This window comes from Balaenoptera borealis (assembly GCF_965194805.1).
Source record: "Balaenoptera borealis genome assembly, chromosome: 14".
Lineage (NCBI taxonomy): Eukaryota > Metazoa > Chordata > Mammalia > Artiodactyla > Balaenopteridae > Balaenoptera > Balaenoptera borealis.
In genome coordinates, this window is record NC_138875.1 from 56878111 (window position 1) to 56898156 (window position 20046).

Here is a 20046-nt window from a genome sequence, read left to right on the forward strand (position 1 = left end):
TGAAGAGAAGTGAATAGAAATAAAATCTGTAGGACTTGGTGATTTTCCCATCCATTCATTCATCCATCCAACCAACTCTTAGGAGTCTACCTTAGAGATGTGAGGGGAGGTAGAGGGGAAAATCAAGGTTTTCCCCTCTGTTTCTAGGCTGAAAAAATGGGTAGACAGTGGTCCTAGTTACAGGAGTAGGAAATGCAGGTTAAGAAGTCTTGTGGGGAAGATAGTGAGCCCAGTTTGAGAGATGTTGGCTTTTCAGTAATGCCTTTACTTTTACAACGCAGACACCCTCGGGTCTTCCCGCCTGTGTGCGTCAACGAGGTAACCTTAGCGATCATGACCAAGTCTAGAGATGTTCCAGTCGCCTCTCATCTTTGCTCCTCCTCCACTTAATCCTGACTGTCCCCACAAATGGGCTTCACATGTATTTGGGAACAAATCTGTTTGCTGCCTTCTGCTTAAGCCTCCTTGCCGTGTGCCAAGAACTTGTTAGGATGGCGGGCCATCTGTGACCACACTGTTGCCTCGGTTACCACTGCCCTCCGTGGATGGCTGCTCCGTGGTCTTTGCCACGTGTGTGTTTGTGTGTGTGTGTGTGTGAAGGGAAGGCAGAGGCGCTGCTTTCTCTAGATTTTCTCCATTAATTAACACAAAGAGTTAATGAGTCAGTCTGTAACACCTGCCTTCATCTGGCATCACTAAGAGTGCCTGGAAGGACTAGGAACTTTGCATCTCATGGTGAAGGGTGAGTGGGTTGACCACTGTAGACAAAAAGAATCACCAAGAGGATGCTGGTCAAAAACCCTGCATATTGAAATCATCGGGTTGGTTTTAGGTGGCAGTGGTGGATAAAAAAGTCAGGCTGGTATCAAAGTTTTCTTATTGTATAAATGACAGGAAATAGAAGACAACAACTTGGGGGTCATCAAAGTTTGCTTTCTAGTTTGTTCATTTCTTCCAACTTCCAAATGGACACAGTGCAACCCACAGGCTCTGGGTCAGTGGTGCTGGGGAGAAGGGAAATGGGGGGAAAATGTCAGAAATAAAGAAGCAGTAAAAGCGCATGGGACAGTCAAGGATGGTCTGGAGTAATGAGGTCTGAGAGGGGAAGGGGAGAAAGAGGAAAAGAAGACAAACACCTTTACAAACCCCAAGCAGTCCGCCATGTTTGAGCTTCCAACAGTCCCCCACACAGGGAAAAGCCGTGAAATGGACATATTTTAAAACCTTGAAGTATGAATAGGTAACATATGTTCTTAAAAATGAGCTGTGGTAGACTAAAATGCTCCACTCCTACTTCTCATAGGTTTGCTAAATTAGAGGTTTCTCCAGAGAAATGCCTAAAATTTGTAGGTGGCACATGGGGGACATGTAAGTGGAACTAAGTCTTTAGCAGTGGCTGGTCCTTTTGCTCAAACTTAGTATCTCCTTATGCTTCTAGGAAAAACAGATACTGTGAACAATTTAGAGGAAGGGAGAAGAAAAATTCTTCCTTTTCTATGAGAGTCTGATTGCAATGTTTAATGGTTTCCACGAAACAAAAATATCTGGTGTCACAGCTCACCTCCCATGCATAAAAACAAAATGGGATAATTAGCTAGGAAAAGGAGAACCATTTCCTTTCCATTTCTCCGAAATTTCCCACATACTTTGGCTGTTTTGAATAGATCTTCTGAAATATCTTTTGAGGTCACCTACTTTGAGAGAACAGAGTCTCTGATTTTCAGGTGACATAGCAATGAGCCCAGAAAACAGAAATCTTATTTTTCATTTTTGTCATTCTTATTGAAAAGAAAAGATGGTAATTTCTTCCCCACCCCATCTTGCTAAGCTTTTGCTAGTCTCAGGGATTTGTGCTCCGATATGACTAAAAGAAAAATCTCCGTGTTAAACCCTGAAAAGCTGGATCACAAAAAGAAATCCCAATCTCATAGCTGTTTCATCACATTTTGTTTTTAAGATATAGTAGCCAAGGTAGCCATGAAAGTCTCACAGAGGTCTGATGGTTTTTTTATTCCCTGAACTTCAGTGGACAAACAAGTACGTTTTCCACACGAACTGAAATCCTTGCAGCCACAGTAAATCAAGAAAGTAATAAGGAAAATGCACATTACCGGCATGCTGCTATTTTAAAAACAGTCTTACAAAATAAAACCCACCTAAACCGAAGCTGTGGAATAATTTTAGCAATTGAAAATTACTACCTTCTCTAGAATAACATGTACTTAGAAATGAAATGACTCAGAAACCAACACGAAGTATGTATGCTGCTTTCCTTGGAGCGTATTCAACATTTAATTTACAATATATCACGCTAACTACATTCAATGATCAGGGCTTATATCATTTTATCTGTCTTTGCTGCCTCTACCTATTCTGCTCTTAAGCTAAATTCACTTTGCATTATACATGATAACAATATTATTATACAGATGCCGTTCTTACTAAAAAGCTGGATTTCTCCCTCATCCCCTCCGGTACCATAAGCAACCAAATCAAAGGAAAAGAGCACACTGATGGGGGTGGGTGGGTACTCTTTATGAAATTGTTCATCCCAAATTCGCAGACATCATGAAACATGACATTAACTCCAGTATGTTAAAAGAAAAATTATGGATTAGCACAGAAAACAAACACAAAGAGACTATTTATCTTCTTCTCCATAGCCCAGAATTGCCATTAGCTTACCTTATTAGCTGAAATGCCAAACAGAATGTCTTTATGGAAAAGTAAGTTCATTATTCATCTCAGCTTTGATTTGGTCTAGCGCAGCTGAGAGCATTTAGCTTCTCCCTGTGATTTGCCGATGCAAAGTGTGTGAGTAAGGCAGTAAACACAGAACTTGGGAGGTGGGGAGCGGTTGGCCCATGGCTCACAACTCTAGACCTGCAACTTTACAGTTTCTTTCATATGAAGACAGTTAACAAACTCAGATCTTATCACCAAAGAGATCTTATCACCGAAGTGACTCCTTAGTGGAGATTCTTAAGCCCGTTCAGTAGGCAGGGCAGTTGCAATGATAATGTCCTGCCTGTTCACGGTCCCTGCAAAATTACCTTGCTGTCTTTCTTTAGCTTGGTGGATTCTTGGGCTATTGATTCACTTTGCAGCACGTTAGTGGATAATATATATTTTGTCAAGGAGAAATCCACGTGGGGGAGCGATCTCTGCAATTTTCTTTAAAAAGAAAACCTGCTTGTCTGACCAGTGAATGGAAAGATAGATGCATTTTACAATTTTGAAGATAAGTGTGCAGACACACACAACATTGTGTTGGATACAACATTCCGGTAGCTCCCACAGACGGAGACCCAGAAGCAAGATAGCAATAGATATCTGTCCTCAGGTCATCAAATTCTCTTTCAGAAAAAAAAGTCACATTCTTTAATAATCGATTAATTTTCTTCAAATGAATTAAACATGTTTTAGAAAGCTTTGGGCAAACACCTTTTCTTTCTTAAAAAATGACTTCCATAGAAAACATCCTAGAAGAACCTTATTTAGTGAAAGTGTCTCATTTCCAAGATGGGCAAAGGAAGTGTTGCAGCTTCCTCTCTCAAGCGTTTTACTTCACAGAATTCGAGCAGTCTCATTTACTAAAATCCAGCTTTACCAAGTAAAATATGCAATCACAACAGCGAGACAAGTCTTGGATAATCAATAGACAAGGACAGTGTTACTGAGCAAAGCAATTTTAGCTTAAAGACTGTTTAAGTTTTCCTTGACTTTGTCACCATGCAGAATCAAGCCCCCAGTTCTCCCCTCCTGAATTAATGAGAGCATGGCTGCCTCTAATGAGAAATGATAAAGAAAAAGCAATAATGATTGATTTGCCTCAAAATGTTAAACATAGAGTTACCATATGACTCAGCAATTTCGCTCTTAGGCATATACTCGGGAGAAATGAAAACACGTGTCCACACAAAAACTTGTACACAAATGTTCACAGCACCATTATCTACAAGAGCCCCAAACAAAAAAGTGGAAACAGTCTTACAAGAGCCCAAACACAAAAGTGGAAACAGTCCTAATGTTCATAAGCTGATGAATGGATGTAAAAATGTGATATAGCCATATAATGGAATATGATTTGGCATTAAAAATCGAGTATTGACACATGCTATACCATGGATGAATTTTGAAAACAGCATGCTGATTGACAGAAGTCATCACAGAGTGTATGATCCCATTTATATGAAATGTCCAGAACAGGCAGAATCTATGGAGACAGAAAGTAGCTCGGTGGTTGCCCTAGGCTTGTGGGCAGTGTACTAGGAAGTGAATACAAATGGGTCTCTTACTGGAGTGATGAAAATATTCTTATCTTAGATGGTGGTGATGTTTGCACAACTCTGTGAATACACTAAAACCACTGAATTGTATATTTTAAATAGGTGAATTTTATGGTTTGCAGATATCATAATAAATGTTAATAAATTAATTTGTCATAGAAATATTGTCATATAATGGTTGCAACTACAAGAATTTGTTATATATAATAAATTCTGTTGAAGGTAGATAGGGGGAGGTGGGGAAAGTGTAAAGATAACCCCAAACTTGGAAAATCCTTGAGGACTCATGGACTGTAGACCTACCTGAAGAACCATTTGTGCTGGTTTTTAATCATGGCTAATTTTCAATAAGAAAAACCCCCCAAATCAGAGAGAGTGAGAGCAAGAGGAAGAAGATGAAGAAGAAGAGAAGAAAGAGGAAGGGAAAGAAGGAGAAAGAGAGGAAGGGGGAGACTAGTATTTTTATTTATTTAACTTTTAATTTTATATTGGAGTATAGTTGATTAACAAGGGGTGACTTGTTTTTGATTAGATAGTATGAAAGGACAGGTGATTCAAGAGGGAAAGTAGGATCCCAAACCTTAATTCTGATGATATAACAGCAAATGGTTGAGATGAGAATAAAAGAAGAAAGTCTTTAAAGAAACCAAAAGAATTGAACAAGGAGGGTTTTGAAGTGCTCAAATTAAAGGAACTTGTTTCTAACAAGAGAGATGGGTTCACAATCAAGGGAGAATACACGTAAGTGATGAGCATCTACAGGAATTGCACCAAGAGTGCTAAAACCCAGAATTAAATGAAGTTTGAATTAAAAAATAATAAAAGCGATAAAAAAGCCAGGGACAGTAAAAAAAAAAAGGCTTTTTGAAAGATATGAATTGGAACAAACAGAAGAACAGGGACAATCCTGAGACGTGGTCCAGATGGTGTAATGTGAACAGATGATGATGAAGGAGGAGAAAGGGGAGGAGGAGGACTAAACATCAAACTCTCAAACTTTACCATTTTCTCTATCAAAGAAAAGGATCTGCAAATTGGAAAGGTTAGAAAAAGAAGCACGGTGAAGAGAAATCTGAATTCCAGGAACACCTCTTGTACGCAGATGACTCATACATTTGTATTTTCAAAACTAAACACAGAGCTACCGTATGATCCAGCGATCCCACTCCTGGGCATAGATCTGGAGAAAACTATAATTTGAGAATATACATATACCCCAATGTTCATTGCAGCACTATTTACAATAGCCACGTCATGGAAGCAACCTAAATGTCCATCGACAGAGGAATGGATAAAGAAGATGTGGTACATATATACAATGGAACATTACTCAGCCATAAAAAGAATAAAATAATGCCATTTATAGCAAGATGGATGGACCTAGAGATTATCATACTAAGTGAAGTAAGCCAGACAAAGACAAATATCATATGATATCGCTCATATGTGGAATCTAAAAAAAAAGAAGATACAAATGAACTTAACTTATTTACAAGACAGAAATAGACCCACAGACATAGAAAACAAGCTTATGGTTACCAAAGGGGAAGGAGGGGGGACAAATTAGAAGGTTGGGATTAACGCATACATAGTACTATATATAAAACAGATAATCAACAAGGACCTACTGTACAGCACAGAGAGCTATACTCAAGATTTTGTAATAACCTATAAGGGAAAAGAATCTGAAAAAGAATATATATATATATATATATATAACTGAATCACTGTGCTGAACACCTAAATCTAATACGACATTGTAAATCAACCATACCTCAAAAAAATTCTGTTTTCTCAAAAATAAATTTGTATTTTCATTCCAGATCTCCCACATGAACTTCAGGTACCTGACAACTTTACTTAGATTCTTTGAAGCACTTCACACGCAGCACCTTCAAAATCAAACTCATTTTCTCCTCCCCCTTTTCTGCCCACACCCCACTGTAGCTCTTCTCGAACTCCCTACTTCAGTGAATGGAAACACCATCTTTTATGCAAGTCAGAGACATAGGTACCATTCCGGACACTTCCTTTTCCCTCCACATCGCCAAGTCCTATAGATTGAGAATCTCTGGAAACTATCCACCTGCCTCAACATCACCGTCACCATCCTAGCCCCAGTCACCATTTTCTTTCACCTGAGATGCTATACTTGTCTTCTAACTGGTTCTCCTTCTTTCATTTTATTTATCTTTTCACTTCCTCTAAAGGGATGTTTTCAGAAGGCAACGTGGATATCATCTCTCCCCACTCCTGCTGTTCTACGCACACAAACAAGGATATAAAGATTCAAATTTTAGACACTACCTCCAGGACCCTGACTGATAGAGTCCTGCATATCTTCCCAGACTCATTTTGCACCACCTTGGTGACCTAACCACACTAGATTTATTTCTGACCCTTTTGTTTCTTCCTGCCTTTGCCTGATTCCCCTGGCTCATTGTCTAATTGACTTTAAGTCTTCCTTCAGACCCAATCCCAACCACTGTTTCCCCCAACTTCTTAAGTCAATCTGCTATCACAGTATCATAATCTCCTTTGTAGGTATTGAGCAAACTGATCACTTGGAATACGTTTTTACTTACGAGCAGAGGGTTCAGAAGGTGCTTGGGCCACTACACTCTTGGTATCTTTGAAGACACTTGCTTGGGTTGCCTCTTAGCTTTAAACTCACTATGGAGAGACCTGCCTTCCCACTGGTCACTCTTCTAACAGGGCAGGGACGAGGGATGGATTGCATGGAGGGAAGGCAGGGAATAAGCATTTTTGGCTCAGGGACCCAGCAGTCTGATCTTAGGCGCAAGATGTTTAGGGTAGTGCTAAGAAATACTAGTTGCCCATCCCCTAGAATCTAAAGGGGCCCTAGTCCTATGGAAATCTGAAGTCAGCCACAGTTCCTGCCAGCAAAGAAAGGGACAACCAGGACTGCAGACAGGGAAGAGCTCCCAGCATAATTCAACAGTAGCCCCTGCCATGGTAGTAAATTTAAATTTATTTGTGTGATTGATTTGAGTAATATTTATCTCCCCACTGATAATAAGGAGCATGAGAGTAGGAATCAGGTCTGTTTCTGATCATCGCTGAATCCTTTGCATCTACACAGGGCCTGGCAAAAGTAGGCATTTAATAAATCATTTCTGAATGAATCAATGAAAGAGCTCTTAAATTGGCAGGCTGTGGTGGGAGGGTAATGATAGCGTAATTGCTACTAGCGAAATCATTTAAAGCATGTGTTCTATGTTGGGTGTCAGGACTAGTCTTCTTGTTTATAAAATCTGACCGTTTTATATCGTTCCCTTGTCATCACAGCTGTGATCTCCCTACTGCAAGAAGATCCACTATTAAGCATTTTGCCTAGAAAATTAGCATGCAGGATGTTTTAAAATATCATAAGATTTATTAAATTCATAATTTAATTTTCCCAGTGAAGACATCTTCCTTTTTAAAGGAGGGCACACCTAAAAACAATCAACTTAAGTTGCTGTGCTCAATTACAAAATTACATCTTTGTGCACACAAAGAGCTTTCGGTAGGACCCCAGAATCAAGGTGGGTAATTAAAAACTGTCAAAGAAAATGTGATGGGGAAAGAGGACGATGGACAAGTCTTTTGAATGATCCAAAAGATAACAGCTTGATGGGCTTGAGTTTACAAAGCAGCAGTATCCTAGAACAGGCTGTTAAAAGGAAGATCTCTGAGCATCGGAAGAAGCAGCTTGGGTTTATGAAGAAGTAGTATGCTAAGCTGACTCTGTTTTACTTTTATTTTTTGAAGATTAACTTGGTCGATGGGTATACATATAACCTGAGCTTCCTTATGCAAAGTCATCTTTATAGAAAGAAAACAGGAGGAAAATATTTCTAAACGTTAACAGGACTGGTTTCCACTGAGTTTTCTCACTTCTCTTCCTGGCAGCCGTTCCAAACAACAAAAAACAATAATACAACAAAACAAAGAGAATCACCCACAAATCACATTTTCAGCAAAACCAGCAGAACCTCCACAAACTCCCAAATCGGAGTCAGGCAGAAAGCCAAGGAGAAAAGGGATAGTAACGTGGCAGGTAAATGAGAGGTATGAAGGGGACCTAGCTGTAGCAGAGCTCAGAACGCTCTGACAAATACACCGTCCCCCGAAGAAGTGAGGACCTCAGTCTGAGAGCATTGCACTGTGGAAAGGCAGGGACTAATGTAGGTGGTGGAGGGTGAATGAGCAAATCTCACTAAGGGCCAGAAAAATTCTTTCTAAAAATGACTGTATCATTTCTGTCCCCACGTGACTGGCAACCTGCGAGGTCATCCATGAAGTAACTGAGGGAGGAAAGAACTAGGTTTCGTCTGAGAGTCAGAGGATGTGTGAGTACACAGAGGCACCATGCTATAAAGAAACACTGTAACTGTAGCAACAGCAAAGGAAGCCCTTGGTTCATGAATGCTTGAAAAATGACTGCCAACCTTCTTCTGATTCTCTTAAAAAAAAAAAACTTGTTCAGGCCATGGGAGGGCTCTGGCGTCCGGGATGAAGGCGCGTCGCTCTCTGTGGGTGGCCCTGGGAACCGGACCAGGGCTGCGGAGAGGGTAGAACCTTGTCTCAGGTCCGGGAGGAGCGGGACAGGGGCCGCTGAGAGGGAGCTGAGACGGCTCGGGACAGGGAGGCGCCCGAGGCTGGCGGTGCAGCCGCGGCGGCGGCCGAAGAGCACGAAGCCCCTCACGCGCGCACAGGAGGAGGATTGACGGCGGCGGAACGAGACACTCACTAACGTGGCCGCGGCGGCCGTGGGCATGCTGGGGGCGTCCCACGCCGCCGTGCCCCTCTACCGGCTCTACTGCCAGACTGCTGGACCTGGAGAATCGGCAGTAGCAGGTCATGCATCAGACCAGACTGAAAACATGGTACCTGTTAAGGGTCGCATCACTGAAGTCACCTTTAATGCAGACGTGCATGCAAGTCTCCAGTGCAACTTTAGACCTCAGCAAACAGAAATATATGTAGGGCCAGGGGAGACTGCATTGGCGTTTTATAAAGCTAAGACTCCTGCTGACAAACCAGTAATCGGAATTTCTACATACAGTGTCGTACCATTTGAAGCTGGACAGTATTTCAATAAAATACAGTGCTTCTGTTTTGAAGAACAAAGGCTTAATCCACAAGAGGGAGTAGATATGCCAGTATTTTTCTACATTGATCCTGAATTTGCTGAAGATCCAAGAACGGTGAATGTTGATCTCATCACTCTTTCTTATACTTTTTTTTGAAGCAAAAGAGGGTCATAGGTTGCCGCTCCCAGGCTATCATTGAAGTCAGAACTAAGTCCTGCTTCAGATTTGTGATTTTTGAAAAATCATGTATCTTGTCTTCTCAGAGGAGAAATATTTACAATAATGTGAAGGCTTCTATTTTAAATGTTATATCCTTATGGTTCTTTTCCAACTAATTTACCCTACTTAGAATGTATAACTAATTTTCCAACTAATTTACCCAACTAATTTACCCTACTTAGAATGTATAACTAATTTTCCCAACTAATTTACCCACTAATTTACCCAACGAATTTACCCTACTTAGAATGTATAACTGTGCAAAATCATACTTAGAGTTTGAGTAGTATTAGAAGAAACTGCTTTGTTTCTTAAATATGTTGGCATGGACTTGATGGTTCAACTTAATTCACTGGTCCCCTTTCAAATTATGAGCACTTCATACTTGTAGCAATGAATTTTTATTATTATTTCTAAACTAGTTGGTTACTACTTTCATTACGAACAGTCACTCTTTTAAAAGCTCAAAATGGAAGAGGAATCACTAAAGCCCTAACAGCTTGCCCAAAGATTACATTCTGATTTCAAATTTGACTGTACTTTTCCTTTAAGATCTAGGGCTATTTTACATTCAGAGTACTAAACAAGTACTGTGAAATTTCAGTACCATGAAATTGAAATAAAATGTATATCTAGTAGGCTTCTAGCATTTCTTGTGATAGTTCCAAGTCTCCGAATTTTAAAATGTAAATGCGATTGTGAAGATTTACCGACAGCAGAGTTCTTCTGAAAAAAGATTTATTAAACTGTTTGAATAGTAAAAAAAAAAAAAACACCAAAAAACCAAAAAACTTGTTCAAATAAGAGTAACATAAAAGGAACATGCATGCAGGTCCTATAGGGAATATGGAAAACAGCAGCCACAAATTTCTTATAAATAATGAAAATGTACCAGGAAAATATGTTGCCACAAAGTTTAAAAGCATAACCCAAATTAGAAACAGTAATTCATGAAGCAGTTACAGCTATAAAGGAAGATCACAAAGCAGAATTGTAAGAACTCAGGGGAAAAAGTGAGAAAACGAAGGTTGCTGGTAGACAGCTGGAGGATGTGAAATAGGAACTGGCAGAATTGAAGGAAAGCAAGGTAAATAAAGGGACACAAAGAACAAGAATGAAAAGAGCAAAGAAATGGTGCAGAGATAAAAAGGATAAAGAAGGATTAGAGAAACAAGGCAATATAGCCAACATAGGCATAGCTGTGATTCGCAAAGGAAGTCAAACCAATGGAATAGAATAATTATCTTAAAATATAATGCAAGAGAGCTTTTCTGAAATAAAAAGTCTAAAATCTATTTAATGAAAAGGTAACCATTTTATCGGTGAGAAGTCATTCAGAATGGTCAATGTAAAGAAATGTCTCAGAAAAAGTTTTGAAAAGAATCCTTTAGGTAGTCAAGCAAAAAGATAAAATGAGGTTAAGGGAGAGAAAATGAGGTGGACATTAGACGTACCTGCAGAAACATGTAACCTGAGCACAGAACAGAGCAGCATCTATAAGAGATTGAGCCAAGAAAGCAGGAGCCAACGATTCTCTGTCTAGTTAAGCTCTTTCCAATGTAAAGACTCAAGTAAAAAAGAGATTTGGACATGCCAGAATTTGGGTACTATTGCTCAAATGAACCTTTCTAGGGGAAAATCCTAGAGGATGGGCTGTAGACAGACATGAAACAGAAAATGTCAACAGAAAAATGTCATCAAAGAACCAGTGGCCAGCACCCCCATGTTCATTACAGCACTATTCACAATAGCCAAGACATGGAAGCAACCTAGGTGTCCATTGATGGATGAATGGATAAGGAAGATGTGGCATGCATATATATATATGTGTGTGTGTGTGTGTGTGTGTGTGTGTGTGTGTGTGTGTATATGAAATGGAATATTACTCAGCCATAAAAATAATGAAATATTGCCATTTGTGACATGGGTGGACCTTGAGGGCATTATGCTACATGAAACAAGTCAGACAGAGAAAGACAAATACTGTATGATCTCACTTACGTGTGGAATTGAAAAAAAAAAACACCTGAGCTTATAGATACAGAGAACAGATTGATGGTTGCCAGAGGCGGGGGGTGGTGGTTGTGTGAAATGGTGAAGGTGGTCAAAAGGTACAAACTTCCGGTTATAAAATAAATAAGTCCTGGGGTGTAATGTACAGCATGGTGATTATAGTTAATAATCCTGTACTGCATATTTGAAAGTTGCTAAGAGAGTAGATCTTAAAAGTTCTCATCACAAGAAAAAAATTTTTTTAACTGTGTATGGTGACAGATGTAAACTAGACTTATGGTGGTGATCATCTTTTTTTTTAAATTTAATTTAATTTATTTATTTTTATACAGCAGGTTCTTATTAGTTATCTATTTTATACATATTAGTGTATACATGTCAATCCCAATCTCCCAATTCATCCCAACACCACCACCATCCCCCACCCCCACCCCTGCTTTCCCCCCTTGGTGTCCATATGTTTGTTCTCCGCATCTGTGTCTCTATTTCTGGTGGTGATCATTTTTGCAGTATATACAAATATTGAATCATTATGTTGTATGCTTCAAACTAATATAACGTTATATGTCAGTTATACCTCAATAACAATAAAAAAAAGAACCAGTGGCCAAAATCTAGCTCAACACATTTTAGAAGAGGTATATCATTTTCATGGATTTAAAAGGAATACCTTTATGATCTGATATGACATGAAGTTTCTGTAGCTATACATATGTACATATACTTTAAGAATTTTTTTCTATTACTAGTTTGTTTTACTTTTTTTCTAAATCCTTAATGGCTGTTGAATATTATAAAATGTCTTTTATGCGTATATTGAGATAGTCACGTGTGTTTTCTCCTTTAATCTCCTAGTTGCTGTGAATTATATGAATATTTTTTTTCTAATGCTAAGGCTCCTTTCATTAGCAAATAAATCCTGTCTGGTCATATTATTTTACATTATTTATAATTATTTAATTTTATTGAAATATTTATTAAGAATTTTTGCATCAGGTTCATGAGAGAAATTGCATTACAATTTTCCTTTTTCAGACTGCCGTCATCTATTTAAGATTATACGAAATCCTAAAATGAACTGGGTACCTTTTCTTTGTTCAGATCTCTAGAAGAATTTTTATATGACAGGGATTACCTTTTTCTCGCTGGTTTCATGAAACTATTTGGGTCTGGTCTTTCTTTTTCTGAGTAAATGTTAAACTAATGTGTCAATTTCTTAAATTGTTATGGATGTATTCAAGGTTCTTGTTTTCACTGAGTTTTGAATAATTTATTTTTCTAAGAAATTATCCACTTAAGTTTTCAATATATTGGTATAAAATCTATTTCTGTTCTATTCCTATGATAGATTTAATATCTACTGTAAATTTATCCCTGTTCCTGTCTTCATTCCTAATAGTGTTTATATTATGCTTTCTTTTTCTCTTTTTGGCGAGCTTATTCAGCGGTTTAGTGATATCAGTATTTTCAAAGAACAGCAATTAACACAAAAATCTTTACATTGATTATCCCTGGGTGATTTTGATTATCTTCTTTATTTTCTTATGTATTTTACAAAATTTCCCCAATAAACGTATATTATGAACCTTCCCAATAATACCTGTAATAAGGTGATACACTTTTGAACAAAATAAAAAATGTGGACTGAATAGGAGATTCACAACTAGTTGAATGGCTTTTCCTAGATGGTATATAAATAATTTCAAGAAAAACTGGAGAATAGTCTTTAGTGGTATGCATAAGCCTTTCTTTTTGGCCCTATTCTGAACAGTTTTTTAATCATCAACTTCCATGATGATATATTAGACACTATTATGAGATTTACAATATAATACATCTTGGGAAAATATTTAAAATACTGGATTTCAGATTTAATATTTCTTCAATTTTGACAGCAGAAGCATTCTTTCTGGTCGTCCAAATGGCACTTTTAGGTGGGTGAATTAGAAACAAGCTGTCCTGTCCTCAAGACTCTACTATCATTTTCTGGAAAATTATGGTAATAAATAAATAACTAAGATAACTACTAATATAAATGATGTTCTCTAGAATTAGACTGTGCACAATAGTAAGGAGTGACCCTGGGCTAGAAAGACACATTTGTATTTATAAGATGACATTTAATAAAGATAAACATAATAGTCTACGTTATGTTAAACCACCTAAGCGCATAGTACAAGGTAAGAGAAACATGTCAAAATGATTTCACGTGAATGAATGGCTCACAATTTTTATCTGAGTGTGAGACAGGTTGGCATGGCTGCCAGACGAGCTGGTACCTTGATAGAAGTAGGGTATTCATATCCAAAGATTTTCAATGGGTGCTGTGAAGTCCAAATTCAACTGAAATATTGTTCACAAAATAATACCATAAGTTAAGAGAGATGCTGCTTTTCTTGGAACAAAATACAATTTGTCTGTTGTCAGCTAAAAGAGCTTGATGTCCTATTCTCAGAGAATTGCTGAAGGAACTAGGTCTTTTGAAGATAGAACAATGAAGACTTATGGGCGAACAATAGTTTTAATCAAACATTTGAAGGACTGCCTTGTAGAAGAAAAATTTGATTTATTTCACATAGCTCTACATCCAAGTTAAAGAAAGAGAGGTGGGCTTGGACTCACAATAGAGAAGAATCTACTAAAAAGGGTGTCAAGAATGGAAACTGCTTCTGGGGTGAAAATTCAGGGACCCTTTCTAGAGGTCATTTGGTAACGTGCAAAAAGCCTTACCATTTGGCATTCCCATTGGCCCAGCGAATCCAGGAATTCCTACTGAATAAGTAATTGGATGCTTCTTGAGGCATTTGTAACAGTGAAAGATTTGGATAGGTTACTAAGTAAATAAAGGAAAAGAAAAAAATGTGAGGGAAAAAAAAAACAAACAGAGCAGAATGGGGGCAAAGAGAATTAGGGAAAGAGAATGAACTCAATGGAACAGAAACTACTGTTACAAGTACAGGGGTGGAAAGGAGCATGAGATATTATTAGAAAATCGCCAGTCAAAATAGGGTTGAATGCAGGCCACTGAGGCAGTGGCCCAATTTTTTTGTTAATTAGATGAGAGAATTGTGATTGCTAAAATAAAACTTAGATTGAGGATCTCTAGTGAAGTGAGGTCAACAAAAATAGCTAATAAATGGGAAATTACTTTAGTCATTTGCAAGTGAAGAAACCTATTACTAATGGGTGTTAAATGGTTTGTAATGTAGAGAAAGGAAACAGATTCCTCTGGAGATTAGTCACTATAATGCTACATCAATAGAGGACTTCAGGATGTAATATACTGAGGAAATGCTGGCTTTGGAAGTGTGCTTTCCGTGCTAGACCATAGTCCAAATGTTTGTGATTGTCTCCATCTGAAAACAATGGAAAGGGCAAACAAGTCTCTGCAAAATAATTATTCAAAATCAGAATTTTTAAATTATTTGAAGATACTAAGATCTACTTGCACTTCTTTTTTTTTTTGAATTTAAGAGGAGTGCATAATATTTGGGAATACTAACCAGAAAAAACTGTCCACATTTTATTGAAAAAGACATTTAAGGCATTATTCATAATGGAGAAAAATGCAAAAAAAATTCAAATGTGAAATAATTGAGAAATCAGTATTCTAACCATGGTGTGTTAGCATACGTTAATAGCCACAATATTTTTATTAAAATGCTAGACATTAAAAATAATAAGCATTTATTAAAATGATAAGCATATATAGGCATACAATGTATATATACAAAATGATATGTTATGATAATTATGAAACTACTGGCAAATTAAATAGTTACTTCTTAATTGCCAGATTCATTGATAGACTTTTCATTCCAGGTCTAACTCGACCCCTCTTTGGTAGTTGACCTTGTTCAACTTTTCCTATTTCTTGAAATCCTGATCTCCCTTTACTTCCACGCTGTTTTGATCTTGCTGACTCATTAGCATGGTTTTCCTTTGCTACCTGTCTGTGCTTAAATATCTGTGTAACCTAGGAAACTGGTCTGTGCTGCCCCACCTTCTAACATACATGTCCCAATGTGATCTCATTCACTCAAACTTTCCTCTACCTTCTACGTGATAACTCCCAGCTAACCTTTCTCCAGCCCTGACAGCTTCCTGAACTCCAGACTCATAAATTCAGCTGGCTTCACTTCTCTGTCTTCCTCACCTGAGGACTTTCGACCAACCTGGCACCTTAAAGATATGGTAGAAAGATACATTTACTTCTCTCCATCTTTATTGCTTCTAGCTTAGTCTGAACCACAATCATCTCTTGTCTGAATTATTGTAATATCCTCCTAAATAATATTCAGATAAGTGAAGGCTTGCCTATGGGACACCTTCAACTGGATATTCTATAGGCACATCAGATTCAAGATGTCTAGAACTAAATCATCTTTTCCATCCCAACATATTTTTTCTCCCAGATTACCTATCTCAATTGGAGATACTGACATGCATCCAATTTTTCAAACCATGAATTGGTCTTCATTTCTACTCTTCTCTTTCCTGACAACCTAGTCATTCAACCTCCAAGCCTAGGCAATTCTATATATTTTAAACATGTTTTTTCCTTTTGAATGGGTAAAGAAGATGTGGTACATATATATATAAGGGAATATTACTCAGCCATAAAAAGGAACGAAACTGGGTCATTTGTAGAGATGTGGATGGACCTAGAGTCTGTCACACAGAGTGAAGTAAGCCAGAAAGAGAAAAACAAATACCGTATATTAACGCATATATGGGGAATCTAGAAAAATGGTACAGATGAACCTATTTGTAGGGTAGGAATAGAGACGTAGATGTAGAGAGTGGACATGTGGACACGGCGGGGAAGGGGAGGGTGGGATGAATTGGGAGATTAGGTTTGACATAAATACACTACCATGTGTAAAATAGCTAGCTAGTGGGAAACTGCTGTATAGCACAGCGAGCTCAGCTTGGTACTCTGTGATGACCTAGATGGGTGGGATGGGGGGTGGGGTGGGAGGGAGTTCCAAGAGGGAGGGGATATATGCATACATATAGCTGATTCACTTCATGGTACAGCAGAAACTAACCCAACATTGTAAAGCAATTATACTCCAATAAAAATAAAAAATAAAAATTCTTACCATCAGCATCCCTCCTCTCTCCCACTATGGTAAGAAATCCTTGAGCATAGAAGTTGTATTTTTCAACTTTGTATGCCCAGTCTGGAACAGAGTGCCTGACATGTACTTAGTGCTCACAAGTATTTGATTTAAAAATTATATTATGTACAACAAAAGGCAAAAATACATGCAACATGTTAATTGCAAATGTGTAAAATGTATGTATTTACATATAGATATTGGAAAGATGTCTTCAAGTGATATGAAGAATTGGCATTTTAGTGTAAGTTTAAGTGAATATTAAACATTCTAAATTTAAAAAAAGCAGCAAATATATAACACATAGGCAAAGAGGAATCTAGACCCAATAGTTTAAAATAGTTTAAAATGGCTTAAAATAGACTAACATAGTTTAAATAGTCTAAATAGTCAAATAGTTTAAAATAATCTAACAAACACAGAAACTGATGCCCTTTTTAGTCCATCTCCACGTGAAAGAAGTCTCCAGGACCACTGAATGCGTACGTCGATCTCATTTAGTTGATATGCTCTGGGCAGATGATTTCACACACTTTTCATACAAAGTTTCAAAAATGATTAGGTTAAAAAAACATATCACAGATGAGGTGGTAGATTCTGTGGCAGGTGGCATAATGGCTCTCCAAAGATGCCCAATTTTAAGCCAGGGAAACTGTGACAATGTTACCTTACACAGCAAAAGGGACTTTGCAGAGGTGCTTAAGTTAATGATTTTGAGATGGGAGATTATCCTGGATTGTCCAGATGAACCCAATGTGATTACAGGGGTCTTTGTAAGTGAAAGAGGGAGGCAGGAAAGTCAGAGAAGAAGACGTGACCACAGAAGCAGAGATCAGAGTGATGTGATTGCCGGCTCTGAAGATGAAGGGGGAGCCAGGTGTCAAGGAATACAGGCAGCCTCTAGAAGCTGGAAAATTGGCAAGAAAATGCATTTTTCCCTAGAGCCTCCAGAAGGGACACAGCCCTGCTGATATTATGATTTTAGCTCAGTGGGACCCATTTCAGACTTCTGATCCCCAGAGCTGTAAGATAATAAATTTGTGTTTAAGCCACTAGATTTGCAGTTACTTGTTACAGCAGCAATAGGAAATGAGTACAGATGCTGTAGGATTTCACTTCCTCAAAAGCCTGACTAAATGAAATTGTGTCCTCTAACAGTAACTTCTGCAATGTCTCTTAAATCTGCTGCCTTGTTTCAGTTCATGTTGGTACAACCATGTTTTCACACTTAATAGTAATAATAATAGCATTCATTGAGGCATTATATAATATATAATGCTCCCTTTCCAAGCGTTGTTCTACATCTTTTATATTACATTCACCCATTTAATCCTCTCAAGACCCCTACATGATAGGATTGTTATTACCACCATATTACAAAGGAGGAGCCCATGGCAGAGAGAGGTTAAATAACTCACTCAGAGTTGCCTAATCTGTAAAACACAGGGTTTGAACACAGCTGTCTGGATCCAAAGCTGTACTTTATCTTCCTAAAACTGACTGCATGCCTTTGAATGGCATGACTGTCACTAAAAGTGCCCTCCTCACCAATTTACTATTTATATGCACTCTGTTGTTAACTATTGTGGTAGACATAATTTTGACTCCCATGATCTCTAACCCCTGCTGTCACACCCATGAATATGTTCTGTTTCATGGCAAAAGGGACTTTGCAGATGTCAGTAAGGTTACTAATAGGTGATCTTAAAATAGGTAGATTATACTGGATTAATCTGGGTGGACCCAGTGTAATCACATGAGCCCTTAAAAGAAGAGGGGTGTTATGTTATGTCTATGTTACCATAATAAAATAAAATTAAAAAGTAAAAGAAGAGTTTTCTCCTGGCTGAGTGCAGAAGAGGAAGTCAGAGAGATGTGGCAGAGAGAGTCAGAGGGATTCAAAGCTTGATCAAAGGTTTGATACGACATTTGTTGGCTTGCAGATGAAAGGACCTCAGTTGTACAGCTGCAGGGAACTGAATTCTGCTATCTGCCTAAATTCATTTGGAAGTAGAGTCTTCCCCAGAGCCTGCAGATGAGAGCCCAGCCCAGCTGATATCTTCATTTCAGCCTTGGAAGGCCTTGAGCACGCCACTCAGCTGAGCTAGACTGTGTCCAGACTCCTGATCCATGGAGATGTTTACCTTTCTAAACTCCTCTCCCACAAGACTCTGAACTGAGCTGGCTGGTGAAATAACTACTATGATGCTGTGAATTCTATTTCTTCTTCTCTCCCTCTCTCTGTGCCTTTCCTCTCTCCTGCCTGTGATCCATCCATCCATCCATCCATCAATCCACTCACACAACCATCGCCTATTAATTCATCCATCCATCCACCCACTCACCTTTCCACCCACCCATCCATCACCCATCCATACATAAATGGTGTCTTTTAGGCACTAAGTCAGGCATGGGAGATACAGAGCTAAATTACTGAGAGATTAGTAAAAATGGGAAAAAGCTAAGAGAAATCCCTACCAATATGCTTCCAAAGAAATGATACCAAAGCTTCAGAGACATAGTGTTTCAAATGGGGAAACCTTTCTTCTTTATCCTCCCTTTCCTAAACCCCAGGTTGGAATTTTTCTTCCTATCAACCTCCATATTCCTTGTTCAGGTATCTTCATACTGCTTCTTACTTTGCCTTGTATTCTATTTATCTAACCACCCAGTGTCCCACTAGACTACAAACTCTCTAAGAGTACGAGTTATTTTACAAATCTTTGAATTCCCCTCTCCTCTCAGCTTCAGCCCTTGTACACAGCAGAACCTCACTTTTTGTTACTTGAATTGATCACTCAGGAAGAGCTCCTTTACGATAAATCCTATTACACACTTTACTTTGTAACAGGATCTCCAAGTTCCAACACAGAATCTATCTATTTCAGGTAATAGGCACCCACAATAATAATTCTTTAAAAATTGCCCATTCCTCAAAGTATTCTAAGGTTGCAACCCAAAATGCTTTTCTAATGAGACGTTACAAGGAAGAAGGAAAGTCATCAACTTTAAGGTTTTAAGGAAAAAGCTAATTTAAGAAATTTTTTTCTTGAAATATAGTTGGTTTACAATGTTGTGTTAGTTTCAGGTGTACAGTAAAGTGATTCAATTATATCTATCTATCTATTCTTTTTTTACATTGTCTTCCGCTATAGGTTATTACAAGATATTGAGTATTAGTTCCCTGTGCTATACAGTAGGTCCTTGTTGGTTATCTATTTTACATATGGTAGTGTGTATATTTTAATCCCAAACTCCTAATTTATCCCTCTCCCCCTGTCCCTTTTGGTAACCATAAGTTTT

At 38.2% G+C, this 20046-nt stretch overlaps 1 protein-coding gene and 1 pseudogene across 23 annotated transcripts in view; one reads left to right on the top strand and one right to left on the bottom strand.

Annotated features, from left to right (window-relative positions):
- The window catches only part of DLGAP1 (DLG associated protein 1), an 856539-nt gene that overhangs the window by 291340 nt on the left and 545153 nt on the right, over nt 1–20046 (bottom strand). For 3 of the 22 annotated variants that reach the window (XM_082353523.1, XM_082353522.1, XM_082353527.1), the window contains exon 1: nt 2686–8851. The exons of the other annotated variants lie outside the window; for them this stretch is intronic. In XM_082353523.1, coding sequence (XP_082209649.1) covers nt 2686–2736 — 51 coding nt within the window. In that variant the 5' untranslated portion in view covers nt 2737–8851. Of the gene's footprint in view, nt 1–2685; nt 8852–20046 lie in introns of those variants that run through there. 22 annotated transcript variants of the gene reach the window in all.
- Nucleotides 8785–19034, top strand: LOC309610548 (cytochrome c oxidase assembly protein COX11, mitochondrial pseudogene; annotated as a pseudogene). The gene has a single exon. The product of its transcript is annotated as a cytochrome c oxidase assembly protein COX11, mitochondrial pseudogene (transcript).